This window comes from Antedon mediterranea, chromosome 3 (genome assembly GCF_964355755.1).
Source record: "Antedon mediterranea chromosome 3, ecAntMedi1.1, whole genome shotgun sequence".
In the NCBI taxonomy this organism is placed as follows: domain Eukaryota; kingdom Metazoa; phylum Echinodermata; class Crinoidea; order Comatulida; family Antedonidae; genus Antedon; species Antedon mediterranea.
Window position 1 is genome coordinate 38,929,227 of NC_092672.1, and position 27,210 is coordinate 38,956,436.

Genomic DNA, 27,210 nt, shown 5'->3' on the forward strand with positions numbered 1-27,210 from the left:
TACGAACAGTAATACGGAACAACAACGTGAACAGCACCAACATGGCTTCTTCAAGCATAAATTCGTTTCCGTAAGTATGTTTTTGTACGTGCATGGACAACCCGATTGCACATATCAGGTCCAAGGTTCCGACACCTTGAGTTTCAACAGGGGTATTCCACGGTTGCTTGTTGTCTTGTCTGTTAACGTTAATTACTATTCAATTCATAATAATAATTTTACATTCCAATAATCCCTACCGATGAAATCGGAGCAGTGTTTTTTTAAAACTCCCTGACAATGTGGCATTTTGCAAAAAAAATGAAAAAGTACCTTCATGGTTGATGCTCTAGAAAGCGTTGGTCCTAATAAATCTCGAAAAAAAGCCCATGGGCTTCTTTTTTTAGGACTCTTGGGTGGGCTTCTTTTTTAATGGGCTTTTGTATTCATTTCCATTTTTTTCTGGGAGAAATCATACCGCCATTAAACCAGGGAGTTGTTACAACTCCTGGTTAAATCATGGAGGTCCATGGTTAAATCATGGACCCAATTAGGTCCATGGATGGACATATATGTCCATGGTTAAATCATCGACATAAAACCGTGGTCCATGTTAAATCATGGACATATAACATAGGGTAATCATAACATTTCATGTAAAATCATGGACATAGGTCCATGTTAAAGCATAGACATGGTCTATGGTTAAATCTCAGCTAATTTCCATGATTATTAAAAAAAAAGTTTCATTTTAGTTTTCTTTACAAAATTGAACTATGTACAAAATTATATTTATTTATTTCATTAGTTTGTCAACCAACAGCGATGAAACTGCCACTAACAGGTTGAATCAATATATAGGCCTATATGGCTCTGTCCTGCTGTCCACCCAGGCAGCACTTGCCAGCTTTATACTATGACGTTATCCAAATTCCTTCACTTGCACTGATGAAGGGCTAGTGTTGCCCGAAAGCTCTGCTAACTTTTCTGGCTGTTTACTTTATCGTTTTGATTTAGCTTTTCGCTTTTTATTTTTGTATCTCCATTGAGATCCAGCCACTGATACCCACAGCATTGTCATTTTTTCAGTAATTTGCCTTTGGATTTTAAATGATGGAATGGAATGAGACTAAAAAACAGCTTAAATGGTGGTTATATTGAAACTTAAATTTTGGTAGTCAATGGAATAATTTTACCGATCTGGGAGTATGTTCCTAATGTTAAGTCCAAAAGGTTTTGTGGTTTTAAGTAGTAATTCCCAGTGGTTTTCTTTGTCTTTGCGAGTTTTGTCGCTCCATTTGACATCGTGGTCTATTGCAATAACTCTGAAATTTGCAATCGAGTGACCAGCTGAATTAAAATGTTCGGCTACAGGTTGATCAAGCTTTAATGTTTTGATAGCTGATCTATGTTGTGTCATTCTCATACGGAGAGTGTTTTTTGTTTCTCCGACGTACTGTTTGCCACAAATATTACAGTATATGAGATAAATGACGTTTTTGGTTAGACAATTAATTGATTGTTTGCGGCCAGTTTGGTTACTCTCAAATTTTTTAGTAGAATAAACCAATGAACAAGTTTTGCAAGATTTGCCGCAAAGGTGACTGCCCAAATTTTGGCTGTCATGAGAGTTAATTTCACTCTTAAATTTGGATCTGACTAATATATCACGAAGGTTGGGAGGTCTACGAAATGCAATAATGGGTGGTTCCGGAAAAACAGTCCTGAGACGTTCTGTCGACTGTAGAATGGGCATATGTTTCTCAATAATAGCCCGTAATGGAGGCAACCTAGGGTGGTAGGTTGTGACCAATGGCACTCTGGTCGATTTTTTTGGCTGACGTGGTTTGTACGTCAATGTTTGACATCGAGGAATATCTTTTGCTTTCTTTATAGCAGTTTCGATGTATTCCTTCTTGTAATTTCTGTTCCGGAGATGTCCGGTTAGTTCTTCGGTACGATTCTGAAAATCTAAATCTGAAGAACAGATACGTCTGATACGTAATGCTTGACTGTACGGTATGTTTTTAGTACAGTGTCGGGGGTGACAACTGCTAGGGAGCAGGTACATATTTTTATCCGTGGGTTTACGGAATAGGTCAGTTTTGAGTGTACCATTTTCTATGGTCACTATAGTGTCCAAAAAATCAACGCTACTAGTGGATTTGGTAGCTGTAAATTTGATAGTTGGGTGAGCTGAATTAATATTGAGAAGAAAAGATTCCAAATTATCTTCACCATGGGTCCAGATCATGAAGATGTCGTCAATGTATCTAAACCAAACAAGTGGTTTATTTGGTTGGAGGGACAGAAAATTGGCCTCAAATTGTCCCATAAATAAATTTGCAAAAGATGGCGCCATTTTTGTGCCCATCGCTGTGCCATGAATTTGAAGGTAATGGTCATTTCCAAAAATAAAATTGTTGTTGGTTAAAATCAACATGACCAGTTCTCGTAAATGAGCTTTAGTAGGCGTTTTGCCTGGAATTTGTATGTAATTTAAAATACATGCGTCGGCTCCTTCTTCGTGAGGGATATTAGTATACAATGATGAAACATCTAATGTAGCCAGAACACAATTATTAGGTAAATTTTGAATTTGGTTAATTTTGCGGATAAAGTCCGTGGAGTCCTGAATGGTCTTAGTAAAGCATCCACATATTCAGAAATTTTCTCTGTAGCAGTGCCATTGCCCGAAATAATGGGTCTACTAGGATTGCCTGCTTTGTGGATTTTAGGTAGGAAATAAAATCTGCCTGGAACTGGATTGACCTGTGCCAAATGAGGTCCAATCTTAGGATCGATGGAGTGTTTTTTTACCATCACAGAAACAGATTTGGCCACCTTATCCGCAATTTCCGGGGTGGGATCCGTTGTAAGTTTACGATAATGAAGAGGATTGTTTAGCTGTCTTAAGGACTCCTCTTCATAAAATTTGATGTCCATGGCAACAGTGGCAGAACCTTTGTCAGCTGGTTTAATGATAATATCATTACGCTGACGCAATTTGGCAATGGCCTGCCTCTCTTGTTTTGAGAGATTGTCACGTTTATCTGGACTCGGGACGTAGTTTTGTACATCCTCCTCAATAGCCTAAATAAATGTTTCTAAAGCTGGACAACGATTTTTAGGTGGATTCCAGGAACTTTTTGGTTTAAATTTGTTAGCGTTGCCTTCGTTTTGCGTGGTGCTGCTGTCTGAATCAGCAAAATGTTCACGTAATCGTAATCTTCTGGAGAAAGACTCCATATCCAAAGATAGTTATTGTGCGCCGACCTGCCTTGGTTTTGGGCAGAATTTAAGGTCCTCGGGAAAGAAGTTTTTTCTCTCCTTCGGAAAGTCGGCAATTAATTTCGACAACTGAATCAGAGGTGTTGCTCCGATTCTTGTTATAAGAAAAAAAGCCATAAAATCATCCGAAGGTAGAGTCATTTGTGTTGAAATGACCAAATCTGCAGGTAGACCAAATTTGTGATGTCCCCTTCGGGCCATTGCCGTTGATTGCTTACGGCAATCATTGGCGATAATCCTGAGTTTGTTTTGAAACTCGGATGCAGGAAGTTCTCTTTTCAACTTCTTAGTTCTAGAGTGAATTTCAACGTCAAACTCAGTGAGGATTTTGCGGCAATTGCCAATTTGGATCTCATTGAGTTGACAAGCATTTTTGTGAAGGACAGCGTTCCAACGAGAACGCATGTCATCATCTGCAAATCGAATACCAGATGTGACATATATATATTAACATTGTGACATATATATATATATATATATTAACATTGTTTGATAAAAAAGGGAAAAAAAAGATTTAGGATCCCTTGAATTTCAAATATAAGTGGTCCAGAGAAATATTACATGTTCAATTCATATATATATCATAATAACTATTGTACTTGGAAAATAATTGACATTCACACATTTTAACGTAACGCCCTCTATAGTTTAAAGGCCATCAACAACTTATTATGGTACGGTGGAAAAGATTGAGAGAGAGAGCTCGAGCGATTGTAGTGTAGGAGAGAATATGACGGGAGACGGGCCTAGTTATAGATCGAGCTTTCTGAATGATGATAAAATATAATTTATCGTTAAGTTAGCTGTCTATGTGTGCATTTGCCCTGGAAAATAATTCCTCGTTTGTTCATTCTGACTGGCCAATGTCAATGATATTTATTTAAAGATGGAATCCTCTTTGTTTTCTAGGGTGGTCAAATTTCGGCAAGGTGGCAGCAAGGAAGATGCGTCTGCAGAGGCCGAAGTGAACATGGCCAGCAGCAGGCGAACTCACAGGCCTACACATATGGGAAACGGGGCTACAGATGGAGTTCTAGGCGAATCGGAAGGTATAATATGTACAATATACTATAGGAGAAAAACTCATTTAGGCCTAGGCCGATATAAAGAGAAACAGTTTTTAACCACCCGATTGTTTCATTGACAATGATATTTATTTTTTTTCACTGGTACACGGCACGGTATAAATATAGAGGTACCCACATTTTATTTTATGACCGATTTTATTATTGAGAGGAAAATATGAAAGTATTTCTATTATTAGCATTACTTGGAAAGGCCTACTGGAGAATAGAGTAGGCCTTGTGGGCCCAAGAGGGAATACATGGCCTGGTGACGTCTTGAAATGGGACTGTTTTACATACATACAGTACTCGAGCCATTGTCCTGATCCTGATCAATCGTTTCAATTCTAATTAGTGTTATTGTTTATACTGCAAGCACGTACTATTCAGCACGTATAAGTTATAGCGTTTGTGTGCGCATAGAGCAGACTTGTGGCTGAAGCCTAGTTTTTAAATGACGTTGAATAAAGTAACTGAATTGGACGATTCCTTATGTTTATTACTTTCACTGTGAGTCTACAATACGTAGTATTGTAAAGTAACTGAATGTAAACACTATTTTTGTATTTTAATAATATTTTAATTTACTATTAATTATTATTAATTACTAGTAAATTAAATGACCTTTCATTGTGTTAAATTGTGAAAGTATTCCAGTACTCTTAATTTATAATTTCATTTTAAATTTTAATGAAGATCATTTCACAGTGGATGAAGCTGTTGAGAACATTGGCTTTGGTTTGTTTCAAATCAAATTATCTGGACTCACAGGACTTTGCTGGGTAAGATTGTTGACAACTTTACTGACTGCAGACATAGATATATTATAGTGAACATATCTCTATGGTGTGGTATCACAACAAAAAGCTGAAAAAAAATGTAAATGGAAGATAATTAAATGACATCACTATGAATGAATGTGAATTAATTCTGTTTATTATTTTGTTAACATAGAATGTTTAAATTCAAAAGTTTAACATTTCTTCATCACATTTAATATACTGTTATCTATCTTTATAAATTTCCTCAGTAATACTTTAGAGAGGGTTCACTAACCCATCAGTGGGTAGTTCATTTGGGGGTAGTTACTAACAGTAAGTACAAATGGCAAAAAACATTACTTTACTTTTAGATTTTTCCTGTTTTTTTCCAGATGGCAGATGCAATGGAAATGATGATATTGAGCATTTTATCACCAGAATTACGCTGCGTCTGGAATTTAAGTCGTGTTGAGGAAGCAATGATAACAACTGTGGTCTTCATTGGAATGCTCTTAAGTTCAACACTGTGGGGCAAAATCTGCGATAAATACGGACGAAAAGTGGTATGTTGTATTAACTTACAATTTTATTAATTTTTATTAAGAGAGGTATCTTTATACTATTCTATTGTTATTTCTTGTAATACATCTCAATGCTATTATTGTCACTGATTCATAATTGCTTATCTTAGCCTATATTATTGTTATTTTTTGTAATACATCTCAATGCTATTATTGTCACTGATTCAATTCAATTATTGAATAAAAATATAAAAAAATTAAATTCATAATTGCTTATATTAGCCTATATTATTGTTATTTCTTTTGTATTCATGATTAATAGTCTTGATATAAAGTTGTATTTTCTTATTCTTGTTTCTAATTTTATATTTAACATGTTTTTGATTAAATGATGTTTATACAGTATTTTCATTATTTTATATTGTTGCATGCATTACATTGTTGTACGTTCCTAAATAAAAATGAATAACATAAGAACATAAAAAAGAGAATTACATATTTAAAATAAATGAAGATGAGATATAAAACAGATTATGCAAGCCTTCATAGGTTGTACTTGAACGTCAGCTTAATAATAGCTCATCCAGACATCTGTACAATATATGATGATATGTTATTTGTTAATCAAATCCTCACCATTGTTAAAGCACTTTTGAAATCCAGTTGTTATTACACAAGCTGCTGTTATTATTGATTATTTTGACAAAATTATTAACAGTTGTATAGATTTTTAGGGTTTTCATATTTCAAGTTGTTAAAATCATGAAAGCTTTGTTACAATTTTATTTAAAAGAAGAAAATGGACATTTGTATTATTAATATTAGTAGGAGTGTTTATACACAGGAAACCGGGGTCTTCTTAATGCTTAGGTTTTGTAAAAAAGTAAACAATGGAAAATTGATAATGTAGCACATACACACACTGTAAATAGCATACAAGTTAAATCTACCATATGTGAAATATGGAAAGATACTATAATCATCATTCACAAGCAGATTTATATAAAAAAAGTTAATTGATGTACTGTGTAATATCACAGCATGTATGTGCAGGATATTTGATTTCATTTCTAATCCTAGTAATGCTGGTAAGAAAAGAGTATTTAATTCAGTTTTTAAGTTAATAATTTGTTCAACAAATAGGATATCTGCACCAACAATCAACTCAAGAATGCACAATGAGTTAGCAAAGTTAGAACACAGTTCACCATTTCCATCTATTACTTTATTTAATGTAAACCCGACTGATCAAAATTTATTGTTTTGTTATTAATTTTTAATTGGACTGTCTCATATTAAATTATTATAAAAGCTCACCTTCACCCTTGGTGGAAATTTACCATGACCTTTGACATTAAAGATTACAATTCATTATAACTATATTTAGCCTGACCTCAATTAATAATTAAAAATTATGGTTATTTTGTGAATAGTTAAATTGTTTCTCACTTCATTATGCAATTGAAAAATACTGTGTTATGTTTTAAAAAGAAATCAACAGATTATAGTTTATATGAATTTGGTATCATATGTAGAGTAAAGTGCTTTGTTACTTAATGGAAAATGACCCATGATCAATTAGTATGAATTAATAACAAATATTTTCACTAAAAACAGTGGATACTGTATGTGCAGGTGGGTTAGGATGAGCACTGATATTTAATCTACCCTACCAGGATATGCCTTATTATAGAGTGAAGGCGTATAAGTCAATATTATTATTCTACTAGCATATGCCTTGTAGAGTGAAGGCGTATCAAATTTTCATTGATGTTAATGAACAATGACTTTGTATTTCCATTTTAAGTAGGGTACATTATTTACATTTTATGAAATCAGAAATTGAAACTGAAATAATCTGGATTTATGTCTAACGACGTGGACATGTAAATTACATTTTGACGTTGACATTAATATAGGTTATATAAATAATATATCACTTTAGGAACATGTTTACATTAGGTAAAATTTAAAGATTCATTCATAAATAACAAACAATGAATTAGTTTTGCCAAAGAAAAGAGTAACATTTATCATTAATGTACCCATGGTAGTGGAGCTGTGGCTTGGTGGATATGATGCTTGGCTACCACTCCAGGGGTTCTGGGTTCAAGTCCCGTCACATGTCAGGATTTTTTCTAAGGACAAAATTACTCCACTCCAAAATAAAAATACGGTAATGAATAATTATTAAGTAGTAGTAGATCTTGTTTGGCAATAATCATGAAAAGCTCATTTGGTAACAACTGTTTGTGTGTCTCATTGAGCATACTGCTCTAATAGACTTTAAGATGCACACTGACAATTAAGCAAACAACTATCTTCTTCCCTCATGAATAATTATCTGTGCTCATTATGATGTTGATAGTGTCTCCAGCTACATACTGAATATCACTTCAGTACACAATGTACAGTACATTAGGATGATTAGAAATTATTTATTGTGTTTATTTTCAATTTGAAAATTGTACTTAGTATAGTAATATGTAATAACTTGATGCAAGTTTGTATTCTGTTTAAAATCTGTCTGCTAATTTTAGATGCGAGATTATACTCTCATTGAAGCGCGTCGGTTTATATTAACAAAAGGTCAAATTGCAAATGTATGCGTATAGTAAACAGTAAATTCTTGCCAATTTTCAAATTGTGAATATTTAAAATGCGCAAGTGTTGTTGCTTATAATTAAATTTAATTAGGATAGATGATTTTTATAATGATTTTGCATGCGATGTTTTGTATGATGGAAGTATGAATTAAATGTAATGTATATGGATGTGTTCATGGTGTACTGTATGCAACCCATTTTGCTAACTAACATTGTCTGACATATCATTTCATTTTTTTTTTATTTGATATTAACTTATAATAATTATTATTGTTTTAGTAAATTTTTTATGGTAATAATTATTGCAAGGGAATCTTTTGGTATGTGTGTTCCAATAGACGAATATTCTCTTCCTTAAAGTATCATCAAGAATCTACTAATGCTATCTAATTGATCATTAATTTAAACATATTATTTTATTATAGAAAGTGAATTCTGTAGTATGGATGGAATTGGGTTATGTATTTGCTAACCTAAATTATGCATGTACCATTTGGTTATTTTATAGGGGTTAATAGCGTGTTCCATATGGATTTTTTACTATGGTGTTCTTAGCTGTTTTTGTCCCATTTATATTTGGTTACTCATTTTAAGAGGACTTGTTGGTTTTGGGATTGGAGGAGCACCTCAAGCGTAAGTTTTTAATCTTTTTGATAAAGTGCTCAGATTTATAAGAATATCTCAAAAATAGTACTACAATTTCTTTATTAGTCTGGGCTACTTAAATATGATAATTTATTCTTAAGTCTTTAAATTATAAAGATTATGATTCCTAATCAATGAATATTATCTTTTGAAATTAAGCAGATAAAGATACTGTACAGTACCCTAACACATTAATCCCTTTGATACAATTAAATTGGGTTAGGGTTAGGGTGCTCTTTTTTTCGAGATGGGCTTTTTTTCAAGATCACTTTTGTGAAGCATGGAAGGGTGAAGGAGGTGGGGAGCTCTTCTTTTGGAGATGGGCTTCTTTTCGAAAAGAAGTCCAATCCTACATTCTGTATCCATGTGGCACAAGACTACTGTACACCAATTATCAATTTACATTCTTACTGTAGTATATTTAATACAGTAGATTAAGTGGAAACCTATACTAACACACATACCTTCCCTAACCCTAAAGAAGTCCAATCCTACTTCTGTATCCACGTGGCACAAGACTACTGTACACCAATTACCAATTTACATTCTTACTGTAGTATATTTAATACAGTAAATTAAGTGGAAACCTATACTAACACACATACCTTCCCTAACCCTAAAGAAGTCCAATCCTACATCTGTATCCACGTAGCACAAGACTACTGTACACCAATTACCAATTTACATTCCTACTGTAGTATATTTAATACAGTAGATTAAGTGGAAACCTATACTAACACACATACCTTCCCTAACCCTAAAGAAGTCCAATCCTACTTCTGTATCCACGTAGCACAAGACTACTGTACACCAATTACCAATTTACATTCTTACTGTAGTATATTTAATACAGTAAATTAAGTGGAAACCTATACTAACACACATACCTTCCCTAACCCTAAAGAAGTCCAATCCTACTTCTGTATCCACGTAGCACAAGACTACTGTACACCAATTACCAATTTACATTCTTACTGTAGTATATTTAATACAGTAGATTAAGTGGAAACCTATACTAACACACATACCTTCCCTAACCCTAAAGAAGTCCAATCCTACTTCTGTATCCACGTAGCACAAGACTACTGTACACCAATTACCAATTTACATTCTTACTGTAGTATATTTAATACAGTAAATTAAGTGGAAACCTATACTAACACACATACCTTCCCTAACCCTAAAGAAGTCCAATCCTACTTCTGTATCCACGTAGCACAAGACTACTGTACACCAATTACCAATTTACATTCTTACTGTAGTATATTTAATACAGTAAATTAAGTGGAAACCTATACTAACACACATACCTTCCCTAACCCTAAAGAAGTCCAATCCTACTTCTGTATCCACGTAGCACAAGACTACTGTACACCAATTACCAATTTACATTCTTACTGTAGTATATTTAATACAGTAAATTAAGTGGAAACCTATACTAACACACATACCTTCCCTAACCCTAAAGAAGTCCAATCCTACTTCTGTATCCACGTAGCACAAGACTACTGTACACCAATTACCAATTTACATTCTTACTGTAGTATATTTAATACAGTAAATTAAGTGGAAACCTATACTAACACACATACCTTCCCTAACCCTAAAGAAGTCCAATCCTACTTCTGTATCCACGTAGCACAAGACTACTGTACACCAATTACCAATTTACATTCTTACTGTAGTATATTTAATACAGTAGATTAAGTGGAAACCTTTACTAACACACATACGTTCCCTAACCCTAAAGAAGTCCAATCCTACTTCTGTATCCACGTAGCACAAGACTACTGTACACCAATTACCAATTTACATTCTTACTGTAGTATATTTAATACAGTAAATTAAGTGGAAACCTATACTAACACACATACCTTCCCTAACCCTAAAGAAGTCCAATCCTACTTCTGTATCCACGTAGCACAAGACTACTGTACACCAATTACCAATTTACATTCTTACTGTAGTATATTTAATACAGTAAATTAAGTGGAAACCTATACTAACACACATACCTTCCCTAACCCTAAAGAAGTCCAATCCTACTTCTGTATCCACGTAGCACAAGACTACTGTACACCAATTACCAATTTACATTCTTACTGTAGTATATTTAATACAGTAAATTAAGTGGAAACCTATACTAACACACATACCTTCCCTAACCCTAAAGAAGTCCAATCCTACTTCTGTATCCACGTAGCACAAGACTACTGTACACCAATTACCAATTTACATTCTTACTGTAGTATATTTAATACAGTAGATTAAGTGGAAACCTATACTAACACACATACCTTCCCTAACCCTAAAGAAGTCCAATCCTACATTCTGTATCCACGTAGCACAAGACTACTGTACACCAATTACCAATTTACATTCTTACTGTAGTATATTTAATACAGTAGATTAAGTGGAAACCTATACTAACACACATACCTTCCCTAACCCTAAAGAAGTCCAATCCTACTTCTGTATCCACGTAGCACAAGACTACTGTACACCAATTACCAATTTACATTCTTACTGTAGTATATTTAATACAGTAAATTAAGTGGAAACCTATACTAACACACATACCTTCCATTCCATGGTAAAAGTCTTTTACTCTTACATAAATAATATATACAGTATATAGATTGTGCTGTATATTGTAAGTAATAGTCAATGTTTACATCATTAATACCAAATAACACCATGTAAAGTTTACTATAATAATACTATACTATCAAATAAATATTAATTTATTTCTTTTCTACATAATGTAAAACAAATATTGGTTCATTTCTTTGTGTGTAATCCCTCAATTTAAGGTGAGAGATGGTACCAATTTAAATTGCATTAATGCATGAATATTACAGTAGCATTATCTAACAAAGAGGAATCTGCTAATGTCTAAATTGGGTTTCATGCTTGGTGTGGACAGGTTTTCTGTAGTTACCAGTTGTTTTTACTTTATTGTGTGTGTCTCTGTAGTAGTTATCATTATTAGGTAAAGTAACATACGGTAGTGGTAATGAGGGGGGGGGGGGGGGTTGTGGGGGAACTGTAGCATGAGTAAACAAATGATTAGGATTTGGTACATAGCATTTACATCATAGATATATTGTTCACTAAAATGACATATTAACAGTTTTCTAATGTTTAAAAAACTACATTTTATACAGTGTTATTACGGTTTATGGCAATTGCACCAAAATACCATCTTAAGCATTTTATGATTTGTTATCTTTACTTGAATATGTTACGGAAGATTACCTTTCTTTTCAACCTTAATATTTACCACGTTTATTTTTCCACATCAATGATTATGGAGAAACAGCAATAGAAAGCAGCTATGAGCCATTTAGAGGAGTTTAAGCCTACAAACAGCAGTAGAAAGCAGCTATGAGCCATTTAGAGGAGTTTAAGTCTACAAACAGCAATAGAAAGCAGCTTTTTAAGCCATTTAGAGGAGTTTAAGCCCACAAACAGCAGTAGAAAGCAGCTATAAGCCATTTAGAGGAGTAAGTCTACAAACAGCAATAAAGCAGCTATGAGCCATTTAGAGGAGTTTAAGCCTACAAACAGCAATATAAAGCATCTATGAGCCATTTAGAGGACAAACAGCAGTATAAAGCAGCCATGAAGCCATTTAGAGGAGTTTAAACCTACACTCAGCTGCACTGCTGGATCAGCTCATTTATTGGACTGCATCATATCCAAAGCTATAACACTTTTTTAAAAGTCTTTCAAAATAGGAAGAAGTCTTATGTAAAACTAATATATCTTTCTTTCTTTCTTTTTTTTATTATTCATACAAAACAAACAAAACAATACAATATTGTTGTAAACAGACTAATCCAATCTTATTCTAATGAGTACCTATTTTAACCTTACCAGGGTTTAATCGTGTCGGCCTGGTGGACATTCTATTTTGGTTTATTGAGCACATTTTCCCCTGTGTATGGATGGCTTCTAACTATGCGAGGCCTAGCAGGTTTTGGCATAGGGGGTGCCCCACAAGCGTAAGTTGTCATAATGTTGTCCTAACAATCAAATATGGGTCAGTAGTTAATTGTAGACAAGGTAAAACGCAATGGTTGGGTTTTGGTTTGATCATTATTAAAATAATATTTACACTTTTTTTACATTTTAATTTAGCTTTTTGCTCTATTCTCTATTTTTATAGATAGTGGGAAACCTACTGTTCATTTTCATTATTTTATGTTGACTATGTTGCAATGTCATATGACTATCTGGATTTTAAAAAATTGAATTTTCTTCTCATAGTTCATCCTACATACTGGTATATGTTTGATTTATCCCAAATTGTGATAATGTTATTGGTGAAACTCTACTTTCATTTAAATTTGGTGCAGCAATCACACTGGTTATATGACTAATAACCCTAAATTCAGCAGTATTTGAACACATTCAGGGCATACTTATTTGTAGAATACTACACCCAATTTGGTGCAGTAATCATACTGGTTATATGACTAATAACCATAAATTCAGCAGTATTTGAACACATTCAGGGCGTACTTATTTGTAGAATACTCCACCCAATTTGGTGCAGTAATCACACTGGTTATATGACTAATAACCATAAATTCAGCAGTATTTGAACACATTCAGGGCGTACTTATTTGTAGAATACTCCACCCAATTTGGTGCCGTAATCACATTGGTTATATGACTAATAACCATAAATTCAGCAGTATTTGAACACATTCAGGGCGTACTTATTTGTAGAATACTACACCCAATTTGGTGCAGTAATCACATTGGTTATATGACTAATAACCCTAAATTCAGCAGTATTTGAACACATTCAGGGCGTACTTATTTGTAGAATACTCCACCCAATTTGGTGCAGTAATCACACTGGTTATATGACTAATAACCATAAATTCAGCAGTATTTGAACACATTCAGGGCGTACTTATTTGTAGAATACTCCACCCAATTTGGTGCAGTAATCACATTGGTTATATGACTAATAACCATAAATTCAGCAGTATTTGAACACATTCAGGGCGTACTTATTTGTTGAATACTACACCCAATTTGGTGCAGTAATCACACTGGTTATATGACTAATAACCATAAATTCTGCAGTATTTGAACACATTCAGGGCGTACTTATTTGTAGAATACTACACCCAATTTGGTGCAGTAATCACACTGGTTATATGACTAATAACCATAAATTCAGCAGTATTTGAACACATTCAGGGCGTACTTATTTGTTGAATACTACACCCAATTTGGTGCAGTAATCACACTGGTTATATGACTAATAACCCTAAATTCTGCAGTATTTGAACACATTCAGGGCGTACTTATTTGTAGAATACTCCACCCAATTTGGTGCCGTAATCACATTGGTTATTATTATATGACTAATAACCATAAATTCTGCAGTATTTGAACACATTCAGGGCGTACTTATTTGTTGAATACTACACCCAATTTGGTGCAGTAATCACATTGGTTATATGACTAATAACCCTAAATTCAGCAGTATTTGAACACATTCAGGGAGTAGTTATTTGTAGAATACTACACCCAATTTCTACATACACGTTTTGACGTTTTGCAGAACTCCTGTATTAACTTGTCATCACCAGTGACATGTTCATAAATTTAGTTTTTGTTGTTATTCGTTTAGTACAGTAGTTTATGGTATTTGGTGTTATATGGTGCTATATTGAAGTAAACTCCTCTTAATCTTTCTCTGTATCACATAACCCCAATATCACATAACCCCAATATCTAGAAAACTTTGTTTTTTTTTATTTCAGTGTTTAAATATGTAATTGTAAGTAATTTAGATGGATACTAAGACTCCATTCCATTCAAATATAATCCACCTGCTCTGAATTTCGCTCAATTATGCAGCCTAACAAAGACCAATGCTCGTATTTGGCCACCTGAACAGAAATTATTTACCTTGAATTTACCTTGAATCGACTTTATTAATGTCTTTTTTCTTCATTTTTAGTGTAACTCTTTATGCTGAATTTCTGCCAGCTGAATTCAGGGGCAGATGTCTAGTTTTTATTGAGGTATTACACACTTTTTAAAGTTAAAACTTCTCCCAAAATTGACAGATAAATGTAGTTAGTACAGCTATGATATTTAGACAGCATGTTAAATAGTTCTTGGCTGCTTTATGTTGTTTGCAGTCTAATGTAGAAAACTCCCAATTTGCATTCTTGGGTATAACATTTGTGTTACAGATTTCACACATTGTTATTGGATTATATTATACAATAAAAGCATTAAGAATGACACAAAATTGATCGTAAATATACTAAGCAATGAAAAGCAGAAATAAAAATATTCAAAAGACATGCTCAATGAGCTTGTAACGGTAATCGTGTTGAGGGCAAAGACAGTAACGATGGCACCAAATTGATTGTAAATATACTAAGCAGAATAAAAAGCAGAAAAAAGAATATTCAAAAGACATGCTCAATGAGCTAATGATATAATAATTTGTATTTAAATAAAATCTCGTTTTTTTTCCAGACGTTTTGGGCAGTTGGAGCTTGTTTGGAGGTAGTGATTGCTTTGATTGTAATGCCAACTTTGGGATGGCGATATTTATTGGCATTCTCGGCAGCTCCTGTTCTTTTATTTATTATTTGTTGTGCTGTAAGTTCTTCATTATTTTTATACATCTATATATAAATTTACGTAAGGGAAAAATTCGGTAAACCGCGCCTTACTTCTAGAATTTTTACTCGATGGTATATAAAGTTGGTTCGTACTTTCGGTACTGATTTTAACCACCTGATGTAACCCTGTTTACTAATTAAATTAAGTTAGATAATTAGTCATTGACTATTAAAACGAATTTAGGTTCAACGATTTGCCCCAAATAGGGGTGTTTTCCGATCGTTGTATACACTGTCTAATAGATGTCCATCTTGAAAAATACCCGCCACAAAAATGCGAGGAGGCTTCGCATTTTCCTATCTCCTCCTACGATAATTGTTTTTAATAGCTGAAAACCGGTTGAACAGCTAGAGTACAGCATCATAATGTTGAAGACAGGCCGATTTTCTTAAAAAAATACTATTTTGATAGATTTAATATACGATTATACAAATGTATTGATTTGCGATGAATGGAACATCCCAATCTCTCAGTCTGCCAGAGTTTGGTTTAACACAAGTAGGTAAATTTATGAGCCCTTGGTTTAACACATACGGTAGGTAAATGTATGGGCCCTTTGAGAATAAACTTGCAATACTTTGACAATACTGTAAATACCTATTAACTATTTTTGGTCCTCATTTGAATCGAGCATTTCTTACTGTGAATGTTCGTACTGTTAGATGTAATATAAAAATATATACAAATAAACTTTATTACTGAGATTGTGGATAGGCTCTACTGTTAGATATACAAATAAACTTTATACTGACAGTTCCTTCTCAACGTTTGTATTAATTAATAATTACCAAAAATATAAACGTCTTAGTGGTGTATCGTGACATGTACTTTAATATTTCAATCGATTATGACAGTGACAGTTTTAACAAAGTATTAAATCGCAAATGTTTTACTGTATTTAGAGGTATATTATTTATAGGTCTATAAAACATGAAAAAAAATATTTCGTTACTGAGTGGATAAAGAATATATTTAAAAATTGTTCCTCTTTGTACCTATCCGCTTTCCCATCCCTCAACCCTAATGTTACATAAAAAACACAAATTCAAAAATTTGGACTCATTTTGTGGTAAGTTTCTCCTTCGGAAGTAATTCCCAGGGTGCTAATTTTAGTTGACTACATAAATCATCGTGTCTATTTATTCGTTTCTGTAAACGACAATGTATTATAGTCCTGCGGTACGTACATTTGAAATCGCCAGTTTTGTTACGCTGAAATTACTGTGTATTCGAGAACCATCTGTGGGCACAACCTAGATGTCATCAATTGACTGTAGATTGATCTACAATTTTTAACCATGAACTAGAATTGATTAATCTTGTTTATTTCATAGTGGCTTCCAGAAAGTGCCAGGTATTATGTAGCTTGTGGTCAGCCTAAAAAAGCTGAGGCTGTCATAAATAAAATAGCAGTTGACAACAACAAGCCAATGCCCCTTGGAACACTGAAGATAGATGGAGTGTCGGTAAATAATTTGCTTGATAATGATGAGTTATGAGTGTTGATTTGGATGTTGATTAACAACAAGCCAATACCTCTTGGAACACTGAAGATGATGGAGTGTCGGTAAATAATTGCTTGATAATGATGAGTTATGAGTGTTGATTTGGATGTTGATAACAACAAGCCAATGCCTCTTTGAACACTGAAGATAGATGGAGTGTCGGTAAATAATTTGCTTGATAATGATGAGTTATGAGTGTTGATTTGGATGTTGATTAACAACAAGCCAATACCTCTTGGAACACTGAAGATGATGGAGTGTCGGTAAATAATTGCTTGATAATGATTAGTTATGAGTGTTGATTTGGATGTTGATTAACAACAAGCCAATACCTCTTGGAACACTGAAGATGATGGAGTGTCGGTAAATAATTGCTTGATAATGATGAGTTATGAGTGTTGATTTGGATGTTGATAACAACAAGCCAATGCCTCTTGGAACACTGAAGATGATGGAGTGTCAGTAAATAATTGCTTGATAATGATGAGTTATGAGTGTTGATTTGGATGTTGATAACAACAAGCCAATGCCTCTTGGAACACTGAAGATAGATGGAGTGTCGGTAAATAATTGCTTGATAATGATGAGTTATAAGTGTTGATTTGGATGTTGAAAATAAGAATGGTTGAAATCTTATGCCATATTGTATTTTGTTATTTAATGTTAAATTAAAACAAGGTTTTCTAAGACCATGTAATCTTTAAGATGGGTGTTTGAGTTTAACCAAGTCATTTTGGCAGATTTGGTTGCGACAGAGTTCGGGTAAGACAGTAATATTGCTAAGGTAGTAAATCAAAGTGAGGATAATGTACATCACTCTTTGCTGAATTCGAACACAAGGGAACCCTCAGTAGAGATAGAAGCTAAGACTGTTATTGTGAAAAGCGTAATTTAAATTAAATCGATTATTAAATAATTTAAAACATTTTAATTGTTTTGTTTAAGGAAAAAAGGGGCAGATATATGGATTTAGTAAAAAACAAAGAAGTTGCTATTACAACCGGTCTTCTCCTTTTCATATGGTAAGGCTCCTTAATAAAAAAATTAAGAAGGAAAGAAAGAAGAAAGTTACTTCAGTGTTTATGGTTAGTTAGTACCAACTGTGAAATAGAGCATTCACTACCATAGATGGCAGTATGGTAACTCATTAGCAACAATTTATTTATTGCTTGAATGTTATCCTACTTTGATCCTACTGTTATCGTCGTAAGGTGGGTTCCTGATTGAGTGGGTTTGTATGAATAGTTGTACTTGGATGTTATCCTACTTTGATCCTACTGTTATCGTCATAAGGTGGGTTCCTGATTGAGTGGGTTTGTATGAATAGTTGTACTTGGATGTTTTAGGAAATCATATAGTATTAGTGTTTACATACTAATACATTAACAGTACTGTAATAACTAAATATTAGATATTTAACCTATAAACTGAAATTCATGCTGTCTATAGTATATTAATTGTGTTTGCATATTTACAGGTTTGCCAATGCATTCAGTTACTATGGAATTGTACTTTTAACAACCGAACTATTTGCATCTGGTCAGGAATGTGCTGGTAAGAAATAGCATTTTAATTTAATGTCTAAACAAGTGCTATTTGAAATAATTTGAAACAGCTAACAAGATTTCTCTTTTGCATTACTGTGCTGTACCTTTATATTGTACCTAGGAATGGATGGAATAAACTCCGTTTTAATTTCATTCCACTTCACAGTAATAATAATTCCACTTGCTTTTTAGTCAATTAAAACAATCCCACATACTCTGTCTATAAACAATGATACTTGTCATAATTCCACTTGCTTTTTAGTCAATTAAAACAATCCCACATACTCTGTCTATAAACAATGATACTTGTCATAATTCCACTTGCTTTTTAGTCAATTAAAACAATCCCACATACTCTGTCTATAAACAATGATACTTGTCATAATTCCACTTGCTTTTTAGTCAATTAAAACAATCCCACATACTCTGTCCATAAACAATGATACTTGTCATAATTCCACTTGCTTTTTAGTCAATTAAAACAATCCCACATACTCTGTCCATAAACAATGATACTTGTCATAATTCCACTTGCTTTTTAGTCAATTAAAACAATCCCACATACTCTGTCTATAAACAATGATACTTGTCATAATTCCACTTGCTTTTTAGTCAATTAAAACAATCCCACATACTCTGTCTATAAACAATGATACTTGTCATAATTCCACTTGCTTTTTAGTCAATTAAAACAATCCCACATACTCTGTCTATAAACAATGATACTTGTCATAATTCCACTTGCTTTTTAGTCAATTAAAACAATCCCACATACTCTGTCTATAAACAATGATACTTGTCATAATTCCACTTGCTTTTTAGTCAATTAAAACAATCCCACATACTCTGTCCATAAACAATGATACTTGTCATAATTCCACTTGCTTTTTAGTCAATTAAAACAATCCCACATACTCTGTCCATAAACAATGATACTTGTCATAATTCCACTTGCTTTTTAGTCAATTAAAACAATCCCACATACTCTGTCTATAAACAATGATACTTGTCATAATTCCACTTGCTTTTTAGTCAATTAAAACAATCCCACATACTCTGTCTATAAACAATGATACTTGTCATAATTCCACTTGCTTTTTAGTCAATTAAAACAATCCCACATACTCTGTCTATAAACAATGATACTTGTCATAATTCCACTTGCTTTTTAGTCAATTAAAACAATCCCACATACTCTGACTATAAACAATGATACTTGTCATAATTCCACTTGCTTTTTAGTCAATTAAAACAATCCCACATACTCTGTCTATAAACAATGATACTTGTCATAATTCCACTTGCTTTTTAGTCAATTAAAACAATCCCACATACTCTGTCTATAAACAATGATACTTGTCATAATTCCACTTGCTTTTTAGTCAATTAAAACAATCCCACATACTCTGTCTATAAACAATGATACTTGTCATAATTCCACTTGCTTTTTAGTCAATTAAAACAATCCCACATACTCTGTCTATAAACAATGATACTTGTCATAATTCCACTTGCTTTTTAGTCAATTAAAACAATCCCACATACTCTGTCTATAAACAATGATACTTGTCATAATTCCACTTGCTTTTTAGTCAATTAAAACAATCCCACATACTCTGTCTATAAACAATGATACTTGTCATAATTCCACTTGCTTTTTAGTCAATTAAAACAATCCCACATACTCTGTCCATAAACAATGATACTTGTCATAATTCCACTTGCTTTTTAGTCAATTAAAACAATCCCACATACTCTGTCCATAAACAATGATACTTGTCATAATTCCACTTGCTTTTTAGTCAATTAAAACAATCCCACATACTCTGTCCATAAACAATGATACTTGTCATAATTCCACTTGCTTTTTAGTCAATTAAAACAATCCCACATACTCTGTCTATAAACAATGATACTTGTCATAATTCCACTTGCTTTTTAGTCAATTAAAACAATCCCACATACTCTGTCCATAAACAATGATACTTGTCATAATTCCACTTGCTTTTTAGTCAATTAAAACAATCCCACATACTCTGTCCATAAACAATGATACTTGTCATAATTCCACTTGCTTTTTAGTCAATTAAAACAATCCCACATACTCTGTCCATAAACAATGATACTTGTCATAATTTTATTTGATTATGAACCTGGTGTGGTCGCAATATATTACTTATCTGTTGCTTATGCTTAAAATGACATTTGGTATGTCATTTCCTTTTATTACAATAAGTTAAAAATAATAATTAATATTTAGTGAATTTTGCACATGCTTGCTATACACGCCATGATATAATTGATTATCTAGATGATATTTTATAATTTATAGCTAGTGTATCTGATGTTGATTTAAGATGTGAAGCAGAATGTACAACTCTTAATACAGATGATTATGTTGATCTTCTATGGACAACGTTAGCAGAATTTCCTGGTATGTACTTATATCTAGGGAGACACAGGGGGACAACTAGGGGGCCAAAGGGCTGGATGGGTTTTCTGCTACTGAATAAATCGGGGTCATTTTAGACATCCTTGTAGATAAAAATGTTGGCCTATTATACTATCTCCTTGTCTGAAAAGGACTCATCAGAAGGGGCATCAGAAAAAAGGTGGCATCAGAAAAAAGGGACATCAGAAAAAAGGAACATCGGAAAAAAGGGCACATCAGAAAAAAGGGGTTTGAACCCTACGTACCCCCTGGCTACAGACTTTTTGATAATTTAATGTCAAATACAATTTTCAATAAATTTGTTTTCAGGAATTCTACTTACTATATTATTGATTGATCTAATTGGAAGAAAGAAAACAATGAGTTTATTATTTTTCTGTTTTGCAATATTCACCTTACTTGTACTTATATGTACTACAAGGTTAGTTTTACTTTATTTTCCCCCCATAATATCTATAACATTATCATACAAGTTATTAAGCATTTCCAACTAAATTTATAAGGTTAGTTTTACTTTATTTTCCCCCATAATATCTATAACATGATCATACAAGTTATTAAGCATTTCCATCTAGATTTATAAGGTTAGTTTTACTTTATTTGCCCCCATAATATCTATAACATTATCATACAAGTTATTAAGCATTTCCAACTAAATTTATAAGGTTAGTTTTACTTTATTTTCCCACCATAATATCTATAACATTATCATACAAGTTATTAAACATTTCCAACTAAATTTACAAGGTTAGTTTTACTTTATTTGCCCCCCATAATATCTATAACATTATCATACAAGTTATTAAGCATTTCCAACTAAATTTATAAGGTTAGTTTTACTTTATTTGCCCCCATAATATCTATAACATTATCATACAAGTTATTAAGCATTTCCAACTAAATTTGCCGATGTATTTTATTGAACAGTAATGTTAATTTGTATTTTGATAAAAAGAAGAAAAGTAATAATATATCTCATTTTCTTTTTAATGCAGAACAATTTTGACTATATTCTTATTTTGTGCAAGAGCATTTATTGTGGGTTCTTTTCAAGCCACTTATGTCTACACACCAGAGGTAATGTTTTAATACATATATTAATCTAGGACGATGCACCCCTGACGAGACAATTTATCCCACCTTTGGCAGAACGATTCGGCCCACTTTAGACCAAACAAATAATTGATATACATATTTTGTGGTGTTTGTCAAGTTTTTAAATGTGTTTGAACATTTAATAATTATAATAATGTTATTAAAAACTTGACAGATATTTCCAATAATAATGTGATATGTAAAATTACTACTAAAAGTCGTAATTTTATATTATTTATATACATACTATTATTTAGAAAACTTTTGTTATTCATGCCGATTCAACAGAGGGTGTAATTTGTTTGCAATATAAATCATTTTCGGCAATGTTTTAGGCCCCATATTAAAAAAAAAGTCAGATTTTCATAGTTTGTGCTTTTTTGCATCATTATCCCTAGTATTACTATCCTCCACAGTCTCTTGAAAATGAAACAAAACCAAACATTAAACGTTATCAAAGAATTTATATTATAAAATGCAGTGGCCTGTTTCATTGCAAAGTCGACATTGTTAAATGGGTTAAATACCACAATCATCCAATCATGATGGTGTTTGGCATTGTTGTTACTTATAGGTGTATCCGACATCTGTACGTGCAATTGGTTTAGGGGCGTGTAGTGGAATTTCAAGGCTGGGAGCAATTATATCCCCCTTTGTATCGCAGGTGAGTACAATTTTATTGCACTCCATATTGCAACTCATTAATGTTGAATATACAAAGATTATGATAGCAAATTAAGTTATTATCCAGTCAGCTGCTGCTGAATAGATTTTAGAGGAGAATGAGATAAAAATACAGGTGAGAGGAGAATGAGATGTAAATCTCACTCATGCAGTGAATCCTGCGCTTGAATTCACTGTAGAACATACTTCTTATTTACGTATATATATATATATATAGTTTGTTTCTTTTGTTTCCAGGTCCTTTTGGGTTATTCTGCTCATATAACTTTAAGTATTTATGCTGGTACAACTATCTTAGCTGGTTTTGCATGCTTACTTCTACCAATTGAAACTAAAGGAAGAGGGATGGTGGTATGTATAAATAATTGTTGAGAATAATAATAATAGTAATAATGATGTTGGCTGATAGATTCAAGCTTTAACACATTTTATACATGATGCTTACAAAACACTACTTAATGGAACTAATGCATTATGATGCTTACAAAACATTACTTAATGGAACTAATGCATCATGATGCTTACAAAACACTACTTAATGGAACTAATGCATTTTATACATGATGCTTACAAAACACTACTTAATGGAACTAATGCATCATGATGCTTACAAAACACTACTTAATGGAACTAATGCATCATGATGCTTACAAAACACTACTTAATGGAACTAATGCATTATGATGCTTACAAAACACTACTTAATGAAACTAATGCATCATGATGCTTACAAAACATTACTTAATGGAACTAATGCATCATGATGCTTACAAAACACTACTTAATGGAACTAATGCTTCATGATGCTTACAAAACACTACTTAATGGAACTAATGCATTTTATACATGATGCTTACAAAACACTACTTAATGGAACTAATGCATTATGATGCTTACAAAACACTACTTAATGGAACTAATGCATCATGGTGCTTACAAAACACTACTTAATGGAACTAATGCATCATGGTGCTTACAAAACACTACTTAATGGAACTAATGCATCATGGTGCTTACAAAACACTACTTAATGGAACTAATGCATCATGATGCTTACAAAACACTACTTAATGGAACTAATGCATCATGGTGCTTACAAAACACTACTTAATGGAACTAATGCATCATGGTGCTTACAAAACACTACTTAATGGAACTAATGCATCATGGTGCTTACAAAACACTACTTAATGGAACTAATGCATCATGGTGCTTACAAAACACTACTTAATGGAACTAATGCATCATGGTGCTTACAAAACACTACTTAATGGAACTAATGCATCATGGTGCTTACAAAACACTACTTAATGGAACTAATGCTTCATGATGCTTACAAAACACTACTTAATGGAACTAATGCATCATGATGCTTACAAAACACTACTTAATGGAACTAATGCATTTTATACATGATGCTTACAAAACACTACTTAATGGAACTAATGCATCACGATGCTTACAAAACACTACTTAATGGAACTAATGCATCATGGTGCTTACAAAACACTACTTAATGGAACTAATGCATCATGGTGCTTACAAAACACTACTTAATGGAACTAATGCATCATGGTGCTTACAAAATACTACTTAATGGAACTAATGCATCATGATGCTTACAAAACACTACTTAATGGAACTAATGCTTCACGATGCTTACAAAACACTACTTAATGGAACTAATGCATCATGATGCTTACAAAATACTACTTAATGGAACTAATGCATTTTATACATGATGCTTACAAAACACTACTTAATGGAACTAATGCATCATGATGCTTACAAAACACTACTTAATGAAACTAATGCATCATGGTGCTTACAAAACACTACTTAATGGAACTAATGCATCATGATGCTTACAAAACACTACTTAATGGAACTAATGCTTCATGATGCTTGAAAAACACTACTTAATGGAACTAATGCATCATGGTGCTTACAAAACATTACTTAATGGAACTAATGCATTTATTTTTCGTGGTGCAATCCTTAAAATAATAATGTATAAAATAAATAATACTCAAAAGCACCTTACGCTTTACTTACAGAATGCTGTAGCTAGTAAAACGGGCCAAGAAGTGGAAGATCCTACTTGTCCAAAGCATACTACATAGTATACACATCGCTTATATATCAATTTAAATAGAAGCATAGAGCAACAGTAATAAATATCAAGTTCATCTGTTGTTGGAAAGTATGATGTTCTATGTTTGATTTTAAATGAAAAGATGTATATTTCTATAAAATATTAATATATATTATGTATTGATTGTATATACAGTAGTTATATATATATATATATTACAGTATTTATTCGAATAAATGACCTGCTTAAAATAAGTCACACAAATCCCGCCCCCCTTCCACTAATAGAACATTGTTTGGAAAAACACCCCTCGAATAAATGCCTGTCGGGGCGTTTATTTTTTTCCTTGAGTAAATGCCCTGCCACATGCATATACACACAATATTGTATTGAAACACATTTTTATTTAAAGTAGAATGTATTGAGTTCCATGATGTACAATTTAACAAACAATTTGATAGGCTTACATATAATTGTTACTGTAGTTGATCACTTCTTGATATTGTATTATCTCCTATCTAGGGGCATTGATTATCACATTGCCATAGCAAAAGAGTTATAAACTTAGTTAAATATTACTGTATTTAAATGTTAATAAACAATGACTACAAAATAAATAATAAGTTTGAATCGCATCTTTATTGAACGACGGTTATAAACATGATGTTTTGGGAAAGCGTGTAATATTACACAGTCTGACTACACTAAATAAAGAGTGTTATGTAGCGCTTCTTTTAGTTTGAGTTGATAAGGTGTATTTGCAGAATCTTATTAGATTGTTGAATGTGAGAGGCTCTATCACGGACTAGATGTTCACGCAATATTTATTTGCTGCTATTGTTGCCTTGAGGAAGACAAATTATTACATTTTGAAAATAAAGTTTGAATCTTAAAAGTTTCGCCAATATCGCCCGATTAGGTGAGGGCAATAGGTATATTTTCTATTTTGCCGTGATCCGTGCTCACGGGACTTTTCAGAATAAATATCCCCATTATCATCTATATTTGTGTTTAGTTCTCCGTCTTACACACACACATAGAGCAAGCCTGACAGCAAAATAATATATTTACATAAAGACCCTGTTCCGTTGGAGTTGTTCCGTTCTCGCGTCGTGTATACATTAGACTGGCAGCCCAGCGACATTTGGTTAGATGAGCTAAGTACCAATATCTGACTATTTAAGTGTGTTGGAGGTCAATTGAAGTTAATGAAAGTTAATGAAAATGGGAGTCTGCCGGGTGCCCCTGCTGCGTCTAGACCGGGAGACCCCGAAAGGTGCTAAAAAATTGTCACCAGTTAGATGAGAGAGATACCACCTAATTTCACCAGCATGGGATGCCCATTGGCATCCTTATACCAGTATCACAACCGACCGACTTTTTGTCTGCTGCAATAGGCCCGCCAGGGCCTAAAATTGGGACAGCATAGATGAGTGAGGTACCACTCAAAATTAATGCCAAATAAACAAGTTGTGTTCATACAATACTAAATGGATATAGAAGTGAACGCGAATTATTTTTACTGTATACAGTATTAAAATCGTCGAACGTTGAAAGTAATTGTTATTCGATAAACAAGAGGTTTATAGTTACATTAAGAAAACGTTTATAATTGAGAATTATTTCCGAAATGTTGTGTTAATTTGTGTGGCATAACAGTTAGTGCCACATGTTAGAGAGTTTCGCAGGATCAACTCCCGGTGAGTCCACAAATTAAAAAAGATTTTTTTTCAATTAAATTTATCAAATTTTCTATTGATTTAGGCCTAATTGTCTTTTTTATTAAAAAAATTAAATTTTTATGAATATAAAATTGAATAAATGAATATTAAGCATTGTTTTGGGTTTGAACTTTTTATTCCATATTGTATTCATGGTTACTCTCATCTTGATGGCCTGATTTTCAGACTCTTAGCTCGCTATGTCGGTCGAGTTGTTGAGTAAGCTGCCAGGACTTTATGTGCGCTATCTGTGTCCCGTTAGGACCCTGGGATACTTCTGCCCATGTTGCAAGCCGTCTAAAACGTCTTCCTCCTTAGACCAAAACGGCTCACTGTGTCGCGGAATAATGTGTTAATTATACCAATTAGGATGGTATTTATATGAATAAACGCTCGGAACACCTCCCCATTAAAACATCAATTAAAATAATTATCGCCGACCCCCTCCCCCCACCCAAACACCCTCTAATAAACGCCCATCCACATTGATATATTGTATTATATTTATAACACCGATTTCATCAGACTGTTATCTACAATTACCAAGCATTTGTTATTCTTTTTTACCACTTTTC

General features: G+C 33.0%; 1 protein-coding gene across 2 annotated transcripts; it reads left to right on the forward strand.

Annotated features, from left to right (window-relative positions):
- Positions 1-25,926, forward strand: LOC140045578 (synaptic vesicle 2-related protein-like). Of its 2 annotated transcripts, none has more exons than XM_072090549.1 (16): positions 1-70; positions 4,180-4,319; positions 5,031-5,116; positions 5,488-5,658; positions 12,750-12,874; positions 14,857-14,920; positions 15,387-15,512; positions 16,871-17,002; positions 17,987-18,063; positions 18,519-18,595; positions 20,921-21,022; positions 21,350-21,461; positions 22,036-22,117; positions 22,710-22,799; positions 23,057-23,170; positions 24,877-25,926. In XM_072090549.1, the coding sequence occupies exons 1-16, from the start codon at positions 42-44 to the stop codon at positions 24,940-24,942; spliced, it is 1,593 nt and encodes a 530-aa protein (XP_071946650.1). In that variant the 5' UTR covers positions 1-41; the 3' UTR covers positions 24,943-25,926. The 2 variants fall into 2 exon arrangements, with proteins under 2 accessions (XP_071946650.1, XP_071946649.1); XM_072090548.1 differs by lacking the exon at positions 12,750-12,874 and adding an exon at positions 8,731-8,855 and having other exon boundaries at positions 2-70; positions 24,877-25,925.
- The last annotated feature ends 1,284 nt before the right edge of the window (positions 25,927-27,210 follow it).